General features: G+C 36.0%; 3 protein-coding genes and 2 pseudogenes across 3 annotated transcripts; 3 read left to right on the forward strand and 2 right to left on the reverse strand.

Moving 5' to 3' along the window:
• Window positions 1–639: 639 nt before the first annotated feature.
• On the reverse strand, window positions 640–1140 carry LOC120201320 (pathogenesis-related protein PR-1-like). Its single transcript, XM_039201951.1, has one exon. It carries the CDS (start codon window positions 1138–1140, stop codon window positions 640–642), a length of 501 nt encoding a protein of 166 aa, XP_039057882.1.
• Window positions 1141–2628: 1488 nt separating this feature from the next.
• On the forward strand, window positions 2629–4065 carry LOC120201310 (flavonoid 3-O-glucosyltransferase-like). The gene is made up of 2 exons (XM_039201945.1): window positions 2629–3112; window positions 3206–4065. The coding sequence occupies exons 1-2, from the start codon at window positions 2629–2631 to the stop codon at window positions 4063–4065; spliced, it is 1344 nt and encodes a 447-aa protein (XP_039057876.1).
• A 1184-nt stretch (window positions 4066–5249) lies between these two features.
• On the forward strand, window positions 5250–6758 carry LOC120201389 (flavonoid 3-O-glucosyltransferase-like). Its single transcript, XM_039202012.1, has 2 exons — window positions 5250–5756; window positions 5840–6758. Exons 1-2 carry the CDS (start codon window positions 5273–5275, stop codon window positions 6697–6699), a joined length of 1344 nt encoding a protein of 447 aa, XP_039057943.1. The 5' UTR covers window positions 5250–5272; the 3' UTR covers window positions 6700–6758.
• A 1253-nt stretch (window positions 6759–8011) lies between these two features.
• LOC120201390 lies at window positions 8012–11325 on the forward strand (annotated as a pseudogene).
• A 2927-nt stretch (window positions 11326–14252) lies between these two features.
• Window positions 14253–17738, reverse strand: LOC120201391 (annotated as a pseudogene).
• Window positions 17739–18418: the final 680 nt, after the last annotated feature.

The following is an 18418-nucleotide window of genomic DNA, read 5'->3' on the forward strand; positions in this document are numbered from 1 at the left end:
TATTTTCAAACTTAATTATCAAATCCAACATCCAAAACTTCCAATTAAATCCCTGAACTTTCAATCTTTTCCTAAATTGATCCTCAAATTTCAAAAATTCTCATTTTAATCACTGACCCGAATTTCGGGATGTTACATAGCCTTTCACCCATCATATCAACACCATCAAATGTCAATTTTGAGTAGTTGCATTGACTGCCTGTACATGAATATCAAGTCAAAATCCCGTGCATGTGCATGCAGGACAAGAGATCCCAAAGAGATGCAATACATGGAAAGAGATGGTATCAAAAGCCAGAGGGGCTTGCTGAATAAAGATCAGACACAACTTTCACAGAAAAATGACTTAAGAAACAAACTGGTTTGACTTATTGAGCAAAGAGCAAGTTCAATCTAATTTGCTAAGGAACTACAGGAAACTGACCAAATAGATAATTTACCTTAAGTAAATAAATTGACAGAAGAAAACTTTATTAATATAATGATTAAGTTTTAAGGTAGAAAAGTATTTTTAGTTGTCTCGATGATACTATAACATGAAAGTTATGAATGGTTAGCTCAAATTATTCTCCCAGTTTAAATTTCACATAAAATGTTGTTGCAAAAATTTAATAAAAAAACATTAGTCGATGAAATTGATCAGTAAGGTCTTTCTCCGACGTAATTCCCCGGAGGATCGTAGTTGCAGGTCATGAAAACACCCTTCCCACCGTCGCAAACCACCTTGGCACACCCGACACCTCTGGTCTTGCTCCACACGATCTGCGTATAATGCCCGCATTCCTGCCCTCCCGCACACGAATTCGACCCATGGTCGTACCATTTACTCTCGGACAGCCACGAGGCGACCGCGTCGGCTGGCATACATCCATCTCCACTACCCCAAAAGATGTTTTCCCCATAAGGTCCGTTGGAGTGCCTCAAATCACAGTCTCGACGCCTTTGGTTGGCGTACCACCGAGCGTAGTTCGCCATCCTTAAATTCCAAACCAACGGTGGCAATCCGATGGCCGCGCGAGCAGCGTTGTGAGGAGCTAAGAACTGTGTAATTGGGCCGAGATAATAGCCCTGAACGGTCGAGATTATTAGGGAAAAAACGATGACAACACGGTTGCTGGCTCTCATTTGTGAGATTTCCATCGAGGAATGTTACCTGAAGGGAGGCGAATGAACAAGAAGAATTCTCAGAGTATATATTGTGAAAGTTTAGTTATTTAATTAATTTGTTCAATTTTCTTTGTGGTAGTTAGGTAAAGAAGAGGTCTGTATATGGGATGTGGCAAGCATGTTCGATTATGATGGCCACATTTGTTTTTGTGGAGATCAAGGTTTCCTAAGGTAATTTTTTTAATATTATAGAGTGACTATAAAGTAATATGTTCATAGTTTATTTAGTTATTGACAACATACATAGATCTTACCGACGTAATTGTTCGAACTCATAGCCTCAAAAGAGAATAATAACGTACAAATTCAACAACGAATCATCAAAACTTCGCCATCCTCATCTTCCCATTAATAGTGGTGTTCATTCGGTTAAAACGGTGGCCGACCGAATCGAATTATCATTAACCGAATTAACCGAACTTTTTTTTCTTTAACCGTTAACCGAACCAAACTTTTTTTGAAAATATTAACCGAACCGAATAAATTTCGGTTAATTCGGTTAATTCGGTTAATTTTCGAATTAACCATAAAATTTTAAAATTTTCTAATTTATATAAAAATTGAATATTTTTTAATTCAAAAAAATAGTTTACAATTAATTTAAATAATATATACTTATAAAATAAAAATTTTGCATGGATTTTTTTAATTCATTAATATTGATTTAGGTTTAAAAGTTATTGGATCTTAAATAATTAATTGGGTTTTAAATGGTTTGGGCTTAGCCCATATGATATGTATAATATATTTAAAATTTAAAATTTAATTTCGGTTAATTAACCGATTTCGAACCGAATTAACCGTTAACTGAATTTTAAAAAATTTATTAACCGTTCCCCGACTGAACTAATTCGGTGGCCGACCGAATTAACCGAACTAATTCGATTCGGTCGGTTAATTCGATTAAAACCGAAAAATCAACACCCCTACCCATTAACATACAAATCCAACATCTTCATTACCATTTGATCTTAAACTTTAGTCTTCACGTATCATCAATAATTTATGGTTTAATTAGAGAACATCTCGCATATGTCCTATTTAATTAACATCTTTAAGTTTAACAATCTGATATTTATTATTTTCCTTTAATCGTTAATATATTTAAAAAAATGTTAAAAAAACATATTCTACAAAATTAAATCAACAAATGATAAATGAAGTGATAGGAATATTGTATACAAATTTATTAATTTTATGATTAAATGCCAACTTAATTACTGTACTATTAGCTTGTGATACCGTATAAAACGCTGAATTTAATTAATAAAAGTTATTAAAATAATTTTAATTTAACTAGTTTAATTAATTTTACATAATTAAACAAAAATAACAAATAAGTGGAATTATCAACCCTAACTTATTCGTTTCTTGTTCTTGTTTTTACGTTTTTCTGTGTAATTTAAGCACCGCCACTACTTCATCTATTTCTCATGTCTCACAAGCACAAAGTAATTCGAAATGGAAGAAGCCTACAACAACGCTTCTAAACACATAGCTGTACTTGCCTTCCCCTTCGGCACACGTGCTGCTCCTCTTCTCAACATCATCCTTCAGCTATCCGACGCATGCCCCGACAAGGTGTTTTCCTTCCTTAGCACCCGACGATCGAACGGTTCGCCGTTTCCGAAGAAGCTAGACAATGTTAAGCCTTTCGACGTGCGGGATGGACTGCCCGAGGGGTGTATGTTTAAGGATGATCCTAATGAGCCCGTAGAATGTTTCCTTAAGGCGGTACCGGGGAATTTCACGGTGGTTTTGGATGAAGTTGTGGCCGAAACTGGTAAGCCAATTGATTGTTTGATAACGGATGCAATTTATGCGTTCGGAGCTGATATCGCAGATGAATTGAACGTCCCTTGGGTGGCGATTTGGACCGGTGGCTGCAGAGCTCTCTTTGTTCATGTCGAGATAGATTTTATTCGTGAGTATGTAGGAATTAATGGTACGGGTAACGGACACATTCATACATATTTCACGAGGCACACCATTTTGTTTCCTGTTAAGGTTACCAATATGAATGTTCATAATGTTGCAGGTCCACAAGACAAGTCACTTAAATTTTTCCCTGATTTTTCTCATATACGTGCTGCCGACTTACCCTGTGGAATAACCACCGGCGATTTCAATGCTGCCGTACCAGCAATGCTGCAAAAGATGGGACTGGAACTGCCACGTGCCACTGCAATCGCCGTAAATTCATACGAAGACTTGGATAGCAAAGTTGTCAACATTCTTAAACAAAGATTCGACATGTATCTCAGTATCGGTCCCTTCAATCTAGTATCAGTCTCCGACTCGCACGGCTGCTTGGACTGGCTGAGCCAGCACGATCTGGAATCGGTGGCGTACATCAGCTTCGGAAGCGCGACAACGCCACCGCCCCAGGAGCTGCAAGCATTATGTGAAGCCCTGGAGGAAAGTGAGTTCCCATTTCTTTGGTCTTTTAGAGGAAACTCTGAGAAACAATTGCCATCAGGGTTCCTCGAAAGAACGAGCTCAAAAGGGAAGATAGTTCCACGGGCTCCTCAGCAGAAAATATTGGAACATCCGTCGGTCGGGGTATTCGTAAGTCACGGTGGATGGAATTCGGTCCTGGAAAGTATCATGGGCGGTGTGCCTATGATTTTAAGGCCGTTTTCGGGAGACCAAGGATTGAACACTCGAACCGTGGAGGCTGTATGGGGATTCGGTTTGGGGTTAGAGGGAGGAACAATGACGAAAGAAGGAGCAATGAAAGCGTTGAAGTTGACACTGATCAGCCAACAAGGGAAGCAGATGAGAGACAAAATTGGACTACAGAAAGAGCTGGCTTACAATGCTGTGAAAAGCAGAGGTAGTTCGGTTGAGAATTTCAAAACACCGGTAAAAGTTGTGAACAAACACCAATTTAATTGACCATTAAGTGATTGAATAACAACACAGTGATGTTTCTTGGTATTGCCTTGCACTACAAGCAATGACACAACCGGTGGGGTTGAGTCATTAAACTTCGCCCCTTGAAAATGGAGATGACTCATTATGTATAAATATTCATGTTAATTAATGGATATATATTTTTTAATATATTTATTCTCATTAGATATAATTAGATAGAGATGGATTAAGGGAGCGGATCGTAGTGGTCGCCCCTTGAAAGTTTTAAAATCCTATATATTTTAGATATTTTTTTTTTTCTATTGAAAGTCTATTTTCACCCCCTTGAAATTTTATAAGTTCAACTCGTAACATAAAATCTTGCTTGTTCCAGCAACTAGATATTAATAAAATATTTTTAATCTTGTTGCGATGAATTTATCTTAAATAGTTTAATTACTAGTTGAAAAGTTTACTTCATAATATTTTAATTGTTATTAATTAAGATAATTGTTTAGATAATTTAATATTTCCTCAATGACTTAGATTTATGTGTATTAAGTAAACTAACATACTTGAGAATAATAGTTCTTTAAGATTTTGATTATTATGTTATTGATTTTTATATAAATAGAGTTGAAAATTTTAGAAGTATTTTATTAAAAACATCACTTCTTTTAGGGTAAATCACATATTTAGTCACCTATTTATTCTTATAGTTTTGTTTTACAATTTTTTTTTTATTTTTTTCCAATAATAATTTGACATTATCTTGTATATGGTGACATGTTAGTATCAATGTTAATTTTTTAATGATAGGTGACCAAAACTTAACGTAAAGTATGATTTTGAAGGAAAAACTAATTAAGTTACCAAAACGGAACCGCGAAAATAGAAGGGTGACTAAATACGTAGTTTACCCTTTCTTTTATATGATATATTTATAGTAATTCAATCAATTTTACTGAACTAAACAAAATTAAGTGATGTAATTGAAATATAAAAACATTTTTTTAATAGTGGAGCAGAAAGAAAAATCATGAACAGGTTAATGAAATTGAAATAAATTTGGATGCCCACAACCTAACTCGTATGGCAGCTTGCTTCTAAAACCGGTATTATTTATTTCTTGTTCTTTTGGTTTTTACGTTTCCCTTCTTTATTTAAGAAGTTCTACTTTTCATCGATTCTCATATCTCACGAGCTTGCACCGAAAGAAGAACAGAGGCAACAGAGTACGCAATACGAAATGGAGCAAGCCTACAGCAACGCTTCTAAACACGTAGCTGTGCTCGCTTTCCCCTACGGCACACATGCTGCCCCTCTCCTCAACCTCATCTGTCAGCTGTCGGACGCTTGCCCCGACACGATGTTTTCCTTCCTTAGCACCCAGCAGTCGAACAGTTCGACGTTTCAAATGAAGCTCGACAAGGTTAAGCCTTTTAACGTGTGGGACGGATTACCCGAAGGGTATGTGTTTAAGGGTAATCCTCGTGACCCTGTCGATTATTTTCTTAAGGCGGCGCCGGGGAATTTCACGGAGGTTTTGGATGAAGTTGTGGCCGGAACTGGTAAGCCGATTGATTGCTTGATAACAGATGCTTTTTATGCGTTCGGGGCTGATATCGCCGATGAATTGAACGTTCCTTGGGTGGCGCTTTGGACGGCGGGCCCCAGGGCTCTCTTCGTTCATGTCGATACCGATATTATTCGACAGCAAGTAGGAACTAATGGTACGAATACATATATTTCTTCATATTTACCTGCTAGTTTTGTCCGAGTTCATGAGACCAATAGCATGTTCTTAATGTTTCAGGTCCACAAGACAAGGCGCTTGATTTTCTTCCTGATTTTTCTGCTATACGTGTTGCTGACTTACCCGATGGAATAACCTCCGGGGAATTTGATGCCCCCTTACTAGCATTGTTCCATAAAATGGGACCAGCACTGTCACGCGCCACCGCGATAGCCGCAAACTCATACGAAGACTTGGACAACACAGTCGTCAACATGCTTAAACTAAGATTCAATATGTATCTAAACGTCGGTCCCTCCAATCTAGTATCAAGTTCCACAGTCAACGACTCGCACGGCTGTTTGGACTGGCTGAGCAAGCACGAGCCAGCATCGGTGGCGTACATCAGCTTCGGGACCGTGATGGAACCACCCCCCCAGGAGCTGCAAGCACTATGTGAAGCCCTGGAGGAAAGTGAGTTCCCATTTCTTTGGTCTTTTAGAGGAAGCCCTGAGAAGCAATTGCCATCAGGGTTCCTCGAAAGAACGAGCTCGAAAGGGAAGATAGTTCCATGGGCTCCTCAGCAGAAAATATTGGAACATCCATCGGTCGGGGTATTCGTAAGTCACGGTGGATGGAATTCGGTCCTGGAAAGTATCTGCGGAGGCGTGCCAATGATTTGCAGGCCTTTTTTCGGAGACCAAGGTTTGAACACTCGAACTGTGGAGGCAATATGGGGATTCGGGTTGGGATTAGAGGGAGGAACATTGACGAAAGAAGGAGCAATGAAAGCGTTGAAGTTGACACTGCGCAGCCAACAAGGGAAGCAACTGAGAGACAGAATTAGACCACAAAAAGAGCTGGCTTACAATGCAGTAAAGCCCAACGGTAGCTCGGTTGAAAATTTCAAAACACTTGTAAAAGTTGTCAGTAACAACTGACACTTAAAACACCAAGTTAATTGATCAATAAAGTGATGAACTAATTTCATCAACACAAAGTATACCAAGTGCATTACACGTGTAAAATTATGAACAACATCAGATCCAAAAATTAAACGAAAATAATTTTCCAGTTTTATTACAACACATCTCCTAAAAGTCATATCATGAGAATTCCTAACAGAGTAGGCAATTTAATACACACCTATAGTGTAGGTGAAAAAAATTAAAGCTTCTTGCATTTAGTACTTCAATTGTGGTTTGGATACTGTGCCAAACAGAGACAGCACAACCACCGGTTTATTAGTTGGTTTACAGCGGTTTGTATTAACCATACAAGCAAATATTCTCCATAAATATTATTTTAATTATTCGATAATTAAAATAATATTTTTGAATTTATTATTATCTGATAATTCAAATATTCCCCAATAATTTGATTTTAGTTTAGCTAATTTTACTTAACAAAACAAAATCAAGTGATATAGTGAAGTCTTAAAACATTTTGTTAACAGTAGAACAACTTTTTTTATCAACCAACCATAAAGCCATACAACTAACTCGTACGTTAGTGAAAATATTTGTTTCTTGTTTTCCTTTCTTTTTATTTATATTTAATATAAAATAAGTGTTTAAATTATATTATTTTTTATATAAGTGTTTAAATTATTTTTTAGTCAATTCAAGCGTCTAACGTAATAAATATTATCATTTTAAATGTCTCGACCGTAATGGTGTTAAAGAAATTCATTACATAACACATGTCACGTTCTCATAATTTAATTTTTTATCTAAAATAGAAAATTTAAAAATATAATTTCTTTTTAATAAACCCCAAAGTTATAAAAATCTTTTTAAAAAAACAAACTTTGAAAGCTTTTATTTTAATCCCTATACCCATGTAGGCCACCACTATTAATTTGTCATCGTTTTCGTTAATCGAACCTCCACTGATAACACAACCACCGGTAAAAAAAAATCTTCACTTACTCAAAGCTAAAGCTAGTATGAATAGCTTGGAGTCTTCCCGTTAACGGATTTATAAGGGGATAAGAGTATCCAAACTAATTTTTTTTAAATAAAATCTATAAATTATCAGAATACGACATGTGTGACTTAACAAAAATTTTTAACGATCGCTATGATCGGAATACTTAAAATAATAATGTTTATAATGTTAAACATCAAAAACTAATTCAAGTACCTAAATGAAAAAATAATATAATTTTAACACTTAATTTTATATTAAGCATTTTATTTAATAACGAATACTTCATCAAATTCTCATGCCTCACAAGCCGCATCAAAAAAGAAAGAAAAAAGAAGTGTGCGAGTGTTGCAGAGAGAAGAGAGATGAAATTCCAAATGGACGAAGCCTACAACAACGCTTCTAAACACATAGCTGTATTGGCTTTCCCCTTCGGCACACATGCTGCCCCCCTTCTCAGCCTTACCCGTCAGCTATCCGACGCTTGCCCCGACGCCGTGTTTTCCTTCCTTAGCACCCAACAATCCAACACTTCGACGTTTCCGATGAAGGTCGACAAGATTAAGCCTTTTAACGTGCGGGATGGATTACCGAAGGAGTATATGTTTAAGGGTAATCCTCATGAACCTGTTGAATATTTCGTTAAGGCGGTGCCGGGAAATTTCACGGAGGTTTTGGATGAAGTTGTGGCCAAAACTGGTAAGTCGATTGATTGTTTGATAACAGATGCTTTTTATGCGTTCGGGGCTGATATCGCCGATGAATTGAACGTCCCATGGGTGGCGCTTTGGACGGCAGGACCCAGGACTCTCTTCGTTCATATGGATACCGATTTTATTCGCCAGCAAGTAGGAATTAATGGTACGAATGCAAACATACATATTAATGTATTTCTGCATATTTACCTGCTAGCTTTATGCTTTAACTTAAAAGAGTACGATTCATTTAGTTAACTAAACTTAATCTAACGCTGTTATATGTACGGTATTTATTAGATAGTTGACTGGTAGGCAGTGAAGCTCTTTTCTTTTTCAAATAGTATAACTGATTACAAGATATATTCGTATAATATTTGTTTAATTTTTTTAAATTATCGATAAGATATACACGTAATTAGGCAAAAATTCTCATATAATGCTACAGGGAATTTTTAATTCCCAAATTAAAGTGTTCATTCGATTAATTCCTCAAATGGGGTATTTTCTACAGTAAATTTGGGATATCTCGGCGTCTTCAGGGTTAACCAATTTTTTTGTGGGATCTCCCGGCGTCTTCAGGGTGTTGGATTATTTGTGTTTTCTACGGTATATTTAGGATTTCTCGGCGTCTTCAGGGTGAATCAGATTTTTTTTACTCCTTGCTTGGATCTCTAGGCGTCTTTACTTTAAATCCATGAAAAAATTTGGCCTTTTTACACAAATATCACCTTAACATAAATTAATTACTTGTTAGGCACTGTTTAAGAATATTTTACAGATCAAGCAAATTTTTAAATAATTTCTATAAAATTAATCATATTTTGTTAGTATTTTATTTAATTATTGTATTATTTAATTTTTTTATTATTTTATTTAATTATTTTATTTTTTTACAGTTATAAAATAGAAAGTGGTCCTTGAATAATTATATTCGGATTTCTCGGCTTTTAAACTTTTCTCTCGGCTATAAATACGCTCTCAACACGTGGATATCTATATTGAAGCAACGACATTCTTCTAGTTTAGAGGATTGATGTGAATGTTTACAGGTTGAGAGCGTATTTACAGCCGAGAGAAAAGTTTAAAAGCCGAGAAATCCGAATATAATTATTCAAGGACCACTTTCTATTTTATAACTGTAAAAAAATAAAATAATTAAATAAATAATAAAAAAATTAAATAATACAATAATTAAATAAAATACTAACAAAATATGATTAATTTTATAGAAATTATTTAAAAATTTGCTTGATCTGTAAAATATTCTTAAACAGTGCCTAACAAGTAATTAATTTATGTTAAGGTGATATTTGTGTAAAAAGGCCAAATTTTTTCATGGATTTAAAGTAAAGACGCCTAGAGATCCAAGCAAGGAGTACTAACAAAATATGATTAATTTTATAGAAATTATTTAAAAATTTGCTTGATCTGTAAAATATTCTTAAACAGTGCCTAACAAGTAATTAATTTATGTTAAGGTGATATTTGTGTAAAAAGGCCAAATTTTTTCATGGATTTAAAGTAAAGACGCCTAGAGATCCAAGCAAGGAGTAAAAAAAATCTGGTTCACCCTGAAGACGCCGAGAAATCCTAAATATACCGTAGAAAACACAAATAATCCAACACCTGAAGACGCCGGGAGATCCCACTAAAAAATTGGTTAACCTTGAAGACGCCGAGATATCCCAAATTTACTGTAGAAAATACCCCATTTGAGGAATTAATCGGATGAACACTTTAATTTGGGAATTAAAAATTGCCTGTAGCATTATATGGGAACTTTTGCCCACGTAATTACTTAAAATCAAGACCTCTAGAATAATATCCCTTTTAATTATAGAAATAACTCAATGGATTTGAGTAGCTTGTTAATTTTCAGATTCAGTTGCAGGAAAAGCAAGAAAACTTTACTATCATAACAATAATATAGCATTATCGGAAAAACTAGTGGTCCATACCATCAATTAATGAAAAAGAAGAAACGTTATTGTCATTTATATTTCATGATGCACACCGTTGATTTTCAGGTCCACAAGATAAGACGCTTGATTTTCTTCCTGAATTTTCTGCTATACGTGTTGCTGACTTACCCGGTATAACCTGCGGGGACTTTGATGCCGGCTACCCAGTACTGTTGCATAAAATGAGACTAGCACTGTCACGCGCCGCCGCGATCGCCGCAAACTCATACGAAGACTTGGACAACACAGTCGTCAACATGCTTAAACTAAGATTCAATAGGTATCTAAACGTCGGTCCCTTCAATCTAGTCTCAAGTTCAACAGACGATGACTCGCACGACTGCTTGGACTGGCTGAGCAAGCACGAGCCGGCATCGGTGGTGTACATCAGCTTCGGGACCGTGATGATGCCACCGCCCGAGGAGCTGCAAGCATTATGTGAAGCCCTGGAGGAAAGTGAGTTCCCATTTCTTTGGTCTTTTAGAGGAAGCCCTGAGAATGAATTGTCATCAGGGTTCCTCGAAAGAACGAGCTCGAAAGGGAAGATAGTTCCATGGGCTCCTCAGCAGAAAATATTAGAACATCCATCGGTCGGGGTATTCGTAAGTCACGGTGGATGGAATTCTGTCCTGGAAAGTATCTGCGGAGGCGTGCCAATGATTTTCAGGCCTTTTTTCGGAGACCAAGGATTGAACACTCGAACTGTGGAGGCAATATGGGGATTTGGGTTGGAATTAGAGGGAGGAACATTGACGAGAGGAGGAGCCATGAAAGCGTTGAAGTTGACACTGTGCAGCGAACAAGGGAAGCAAATGAGAGACAAAACTAGACTAGAAAAAGAGCTGGCTTACACGCAGTAAAGCCTAATGGCAGCTCGGTTGAAAATTTCGAAACTCTGGTACAAGTTGTCAGTGGCAAACTAACACTTAAAAACTAAGTTAATCGATCAATAAGTGCCTGAAGTTGAATAGTTTTAGACTTACAAGGAAACAAAGTAGGAGGATAATAAATTTCGTAGGTCTTTTATGTTAAGAGTTAGAGATGAACATCATTTGAGTTCTCTCAGAAAGCACATTCATCGATTGTTTGTATTTCTGTAAGTTTAATTAGGTATCCTTTACCAATTTGTTGCATTTATCTTGTTTCTATAGAACCCTAAAACGCTTTATTGAAATAATAAAAATCCTGCAGAAAAGCACATTTACTGAGAAGATGTCGAAATCATATACAACTGGGGGGAAAATACAGCATATATATGAGCTCTTTGTTCAGTAATAACAGATATAACAAGGGCTATGTGGAAAATAAAAAAGAAGCCCAGCCTGAAATGACAGATGCATGTGTAGTTATGTTGTATGGCAACTAATATAAGGTTAATAAAAGATGTTATCAGAATATAAATTAAGTAATAAGCGAGTGACCAAATAGTTAATTTACCCTAAATAAAAAAAATATGTATGAATTATCTTAGGAAAATTATATTGTTAATATATTTTTCTAGATTTAATAATCCATATATATATATATATATAATTGTTATTATATATTTGTCATAACCATTCTTACGAGTGGAACAATTAATATTGTTTTAAAAACGGTCACGATTTAATTTGGAAAAATTGGTATTTTGGAATTAAATTGAATAGAATTGAAAAAGAGTAGTCATCGACATTTAGGTTAGGTAGGTCGAATGCCTAAAAACGTCTTTTAAAAATAATTTTAAGAAAAATTATTTTTAAGACGAAAAACTGGTATGCGTTTACAAATATTCGATTAAAATGGGTTCGGAAATCGGTTACAGTCAATGAATGATTAGCACCCTTGAACTGCCCTTTCGGTATCATTTAATTTGTCGTTTGTCTTAATTGTGAAAATTAAAATTAAAATTTAAAAATTCGATTCAAATTACTTACCTTTGATTGGTTGGAATTCCTTTAAAAAAGTCAAAAATTTTGTTAGATGATAAAATAAAAGAAATATCGAATAATAATTAATTAAATAAAAAAATAAGTAAATAAATAAATCAAAGAAGAAAAAAATAATACATGAAATCAATAACTAAAATATAAATGAGAAAAAAAAACAAAAAAAAATTGTTGCTTTGTTTGAATATATTCATAAAGGAACATATACGTGGGAACCACTTAGTAGAAATTTATAGCATTAGATTCTATTTTCATTGAATTTCCTGAACAAAACAATGCCTAAAACTATTTACACAGCAAAAAATTTTGACTTAAGGGAATTAAGATAACGTTCCTAACAATAACAATACTGCACAAAATTAATAACTAAAATCATTAATATAAATACGATTAAATGAAGTATGGAACATATACAAAACCCGAACTAAAAAAATTAATTAATTAAGATGACCCGATTACAACTATTGCAACACTATAAGAACTAAAATATAATGAAATTAAAACATATAATCCAATTTAATATTAATCCTAAAGTACAAAATAATGACTAAAATGCAAATTTCATAAACCCATAGAACAATTTATAATATACTCAACATTCATATAATAATATTTGAGTGACTAAAATACAAAATTTATAAATGATATGCATGAAATACAATAATAATAAAACATAATAGGTGAGCATAACATAAGCATACAAAATACGGAAGCCCTTTAAATGAATTTACCCACGATGAAAATACGCAGAAAGTCCTCCCTGAAACGACGTCGGTTCGCGTGTTATATAAGTCCAAAAATTAGCCTTATTTGCTCATTTGACTCGCTTTACACAAGGGAAGAAAGATGGAGACAGAAACTCTCTAAGGCTTCAAATGAACCCTAATTTTCGGTGGGCTCTCCGTCACGTCAACCGTCACCTAGCGGCGGCCACCGCCGTCTGCCGGTGCCGGAGGGGAGAGAGAGAGGTGACGTTCGAAGCATCTTGGTTTAACCTGAAACATGCTACAACACTGTAGATCTACAAAGGAACGCCTAGGTTCCTTCGATTCCGGCGACCCTGAATTCGAAGCATCTTGGTTTAACCTGGTCACGGATTCGAACTTCGTTTAACCTGGAACGAGCTACAACACTGTGGATCTACAAAGGAACGCCTCGGTTCCTTTGATTCCGGCGACCCCGAATTTTCGACGAGAAGTTTAAGGGTAAGTCTCTCTATTCTCGCAACTAGAGATGAAAATCCTAGTCGGGTCGGATCGACTCTGGACCGGTTCTGATCGGGTCTGGTTCTTCGGGTCAAATCAACTGTTGTAGTTGGGTTCATGGGTCACCTGGGTTTTGAAACTGGGCTGCTTTGTAATGGCTTTTGGGCTGCAAACCTACAAAATGTATTATGTAAATAATATTAGTAAAATAATAATAATAATAATAATAATAATAACATAATTATTATAATAATATTTTTATTCCTGTCAAAAACGGTATCTACAATATTTAAATTTAATATATATATATATATATATATATCATTTTAGATAAAAATTTTATTATATTGATATTGACCTAACCTATAATTTTTTTTTAGATTCGTCACAGTCAAAGTATACATATTTACACACATTTTAGACAAAAAAAAATACTTTAATGACCTAAAACGAAGGAAAAATATAATTTAAATACTTATTATTATTATTTTTCATTAAGACTTGTAAAAAATGAAGGTCTGTATGCAGGATCAGAGGCCCAACACTGCTCCATGGGAGTCTTCCACCCTGGATCACCCTTTTAGTTTTACTTCCCTTTTATTTACAAAACTCAATAAGAGACATCAAGTGGAGCACCCTTTTACTTGCGTTTTATTTTCTTTCTGCATTTCGATTTCATGTTTATTATAGAAACAACCAACGTCGCGAGTCTTGGTGTGTGGCAAATTACATGTAGTTTCTTCCTCGTTTCGGTTTTATTTGTGTGTGTTTTTTGGCTGAAAACTGCCCATCTCCTCGTCGACTGCTTGTTCTAAATCTCGAATGTCATTCCCACCCTTAGCAGCCTGGTGTGCGGTACCATCATCTCCGTCTCCCCTTGCCTGAAATTGTTCCTTAGAAAAGTATAGATGTAATCCACAACCACTTGCTTGAAGATGGAAACATTTTGTTCTGCCATCACTTTGGTTTCTCCTAGTAGGTAAATGATTCCTTCATCCACGGCTCTCTCGATGAACCGAATCTCCTCCTCCACTCCCGGTATCTGACTACTTCCTTCACTGGTCGTCGTGTCCTCGGCTGTCCCTCCATGTGTCATGAAGTACTCGTTACGAATGAAGTCCTTCAAATTCTCCAATAGTTGTTGCTCGAACTCCTTGTTGCTTCCCATTACATCCATGTAGCCGTACCGCACGATGCATCGGTACATCCGGTTCTCTCTCGGTTCCACGTATCGGAAGAGGAAGCGTTCGTCCGGTGCTATTTTGCAAATCGGGAGCTTCTTGATTGACACGAAGACTAGAACCGAATGGACCGAGGGGATACTGGAGATGAAATGAGGAAATATGGAGGTATGCCATGAACCAGCTCTGAGTACAAAAGCCCCACCCCTGGCACCCGATTTATCCTCGGATCTCGGGCTAGTTGTTTGATGTAATCACTCGAAACTTTGTTCTTGAGCTCGAACTCGTACCGTTTCTTATATGCGTAATGCCATATTGCCATGATCGACATCATAACCATGGCGAAAGCTAGTGGAAGGTATCCTCCCTGAACAAATTTAGACAGCACAGACGAGAGATACGTAAGCTCTATAAAGGCAAACAGCCCGAAGAAGAGGACGATAAACAATATGTTCGTCTTCCACACGACGAGCATGATAAGCGACACCATGCATGTTGAGATGAACATTACAGCCACCACAGCAATTCCTAAAATCCAACACAAATATTTCATTTCCATTAGCAGAAAGATGATTACTAATTTAAAGGCATAATTACAAAATTAGCCTCCAATATTTATCTAAATGGTTAATTTGACCCTTATTCTTTTTTTGGGTCATTTTAGCCCCCAACATTTAACTTTTCGATCAAAATAGCTCATGTTACCATTAGTTGATTAACGATCAACATACATTGCTGACGTGACAGTTTCACATGTACTTAGTTGGTGATGTGGCATATGCTATGTCATCATTTTGAGTGACATGATATATGTCACATCATCAATTACACACATAACAATATTACGTCAATATGTGTTGATTATTAATTAATTAACGATTTCTATCTAATATGAGTTATTTTGACCAAAAAGTAAAATATTAAGGGTTAAAATGCGGGAAAAAAGATATGAGACAAAATGGTTATTTTTACAAACATTAGGGATTAAATTTATCTTTATACCTAATTTTAACCCTGAATGATTCAGAACTTTTGAGTGTTACCGTATGCGTGGCCGATCTTATCTGTGCTTCTGAAGACAATGGTGACCAAAATGCATAGAGTCATTATAATGTAGTTAACGTCCGGTATATAAACCTGACCCTCGTACTTCTCCGAGGTGTGGACCACCTTAACTCTTGGAAAACACCCGACGGACAACGACTGAGTGATGATTGAAAATACACCAGATATCATAGCTTGGCTTGCAATAATGGCAGCAAGAACAGCTACCACGAATGTCGGCCAATAAATTGGAACTGTCACAGAATTATCTTGTTTTAGAAAAACAATTATTTTGATTTTGACGACTTCCATGATTTTTTCCATTCAAGATTTTTTTACCTGGAACTGATTTGTAGAAAGTGTCCAGAACATCAAAAGGGTATTGGGAGAGGTAGGCAGCTTGGCCGCAGTATGCAACGATTAAGGCCGGCAACACCACGAAAGAGAAACTCAACTGCAGTTCCATGTTTAAAAGTTAATGTTGAATACCATGAAAACTGAATGAAGTTTGTCGATATTCTTACTTGAATTGCTCGAACACTGAAGTGACCAAGATCAGCAAACATGGCTTCCGTGCCTGTTGTAAACACCATTCGATTTGGAAATTGGACAAGATGAAGAGATGATTAAAATAATGAAAAATCTGTGCCACTTTTACCTGTAGTGGAAAGAACTACTCCACCGAGTGATATCCACGCCTGCTGGCCGCGTCCTCTGAAGTAAGCCACTATATAATACGGATTAAACGCGCGTAATACACCCCAACCATATGTGTTGAGATTGTAAAAACCGATGACGGCGAGTAATAAGAACCACACGGTTAAGATTGGTGCAAACGAAAATCCCACTTTGTCAGTTCCAAATCGTTGAGCATAGAAAAGGATGAACAGAATTGCTACTGAAATCCACACTACAGCATCTGAAAATCCAATACATTTCACGTCAAATATATACATACATGCACGTAAATATCTGGTGTAAATGCAGATGTTACACGTACCTTGTCCCAAGGATTCGATGCCACCAACAGCGGAAAGAACTACAAAAAGATAATGAATGAATTCAAGTTTTCTTCCAATGCAGAATAATGAAAAACAAGGTTAGATTTAACTGAGTAGATAAGCAAGGAGTACCTGACATGGATGGAGTCAAAATCCCATCTCCCATAACCATTGAAACCCCAAGGATAGTGAATAAAAAAAGAGCAACTTTAGCAGCTCGACTGTTCTCCAACTTTCCTCTAACATAGTGTGCTAGCTTCATCCGGCTGGATGGTGTTTCCAACTTGTAGTTCGACAGTTCTCGATCCTCCGGTTGTTGATTTGGAAGTAGGCTCACTTTGATATGTCGGCACAACAAAGAATAGAGCGCAAAAGTTCCGCCTGATATCATTCATGTAAACATGTAGCATAGCGTTCACTACGTAGAAAAGTTCAAGGTTAAAATGAATTACCTTCTCCATTGTCATTTGCATTCAAAACTACAAATGTATACTTGCAAAAGGGCATGAGAATTATGGAGTAGAGGATGAGGGAGAGAGCTCCGAGTAGGTGTTCCTGCTGGTCAATGCCTTCTGGGAAAATTCCGGCGAATGTGTAGAGCGGTGAAGTTCCGATATCTCCATACACTACTCCGATAGTCTGAAATGCTAAACTCACCGTCGTCATCCAACCCTTCTGTACAAAGAATGGAAGAAAAGCGAAAGTCTTAGGCAACATATACACGAGTCGAACGCATAATTTAATATTAAGAGTAGAATTTATAAAATATTTGGGGCGACCACCCCTCTATCCATTGCTGGGACGAGTCTAGTCCATTGGAGAAATGATGACCTTAGTGTTATGGCCCTGGAGTGCAGACAATATTCTACCGGCTTCCACATTGAAAGAGTCCACATGGCGTAGCTTGCCCCATAAGGACTTTCGTTGCTTCGGTTCCTTCTTTTCTTCTTCTGGTGTAAGCTCTACATCTTCATCACCTTTCTCACCTTTACCAGACATATCTGTCTTGTTCAGTTCAGTTCGATTCAATTCAATTCGATTTTCTTTTCTTTTTTACCTTGGCGATCACTGTGAAAAATCAACTGAGATTATTAGTTACTTTATCGTTTCTCCGGTTAGACGGTTCAGTCAAACGCCCGGGATTCAATGCAAGCCATACTACTAAAATGTGGTGCCTAGCCTACTAAGGATCCTTGTTTTTTTCCACTCAGAATGAGTTTAGACAGCACATTTAAAGAAGCAACTGACTGTGAAATGACGGTGTCACGTCATCTTTTCCCCCTAATTAAATTAATTTAATTTGAGAAACAAATCAACAAAATAAATTATTAAAATATATTTTATAATTAATAAAAGCTTAAAAAAAGCATTAATAATTCTACTCTAATAGTCAAAATAAATTATATTCTCTTTCAATTTTAGACGATATAATAATTCTAGCATGAATAATTTATTCGAGACAATTTCATAGACATGAATTTATTTAAATTAACTACTAATATAAATCATCTTCTATACTACAAATAATCTCATAATGGACTTTATAAATAATTAGATTATTAATTAATTAAAAATAATATTTGTCTTTAGTTATTACTTTGCATGTACATTTAAATTCGACGATTTAATGTGCACAACATATAAATAAATAACATATAAAACCCATTAGATAATCGTTAAAATAAAATCACAGCATGGGGGTTAATTGAGAAAAAA

This window comes from Hibiscus syriacus, unplaced genomic scaffold (genome assembly GCF_006381635.1).
Source record: "Hibiscus syriacus cultivar Baekdansim isolate YM2019G1 unplaced genomic scaffold, ASM638163v2 tig00007179_pilon, whole genome shotgun sequence".
Classification (NCBI taxonomy): domain Eukaryota; kingdom Viridiplantae; phylum Streptophyta; class Magnoliopsida; order Malvales; family Malvaceae; genus Hibiscus; species Hibiscus syriacus.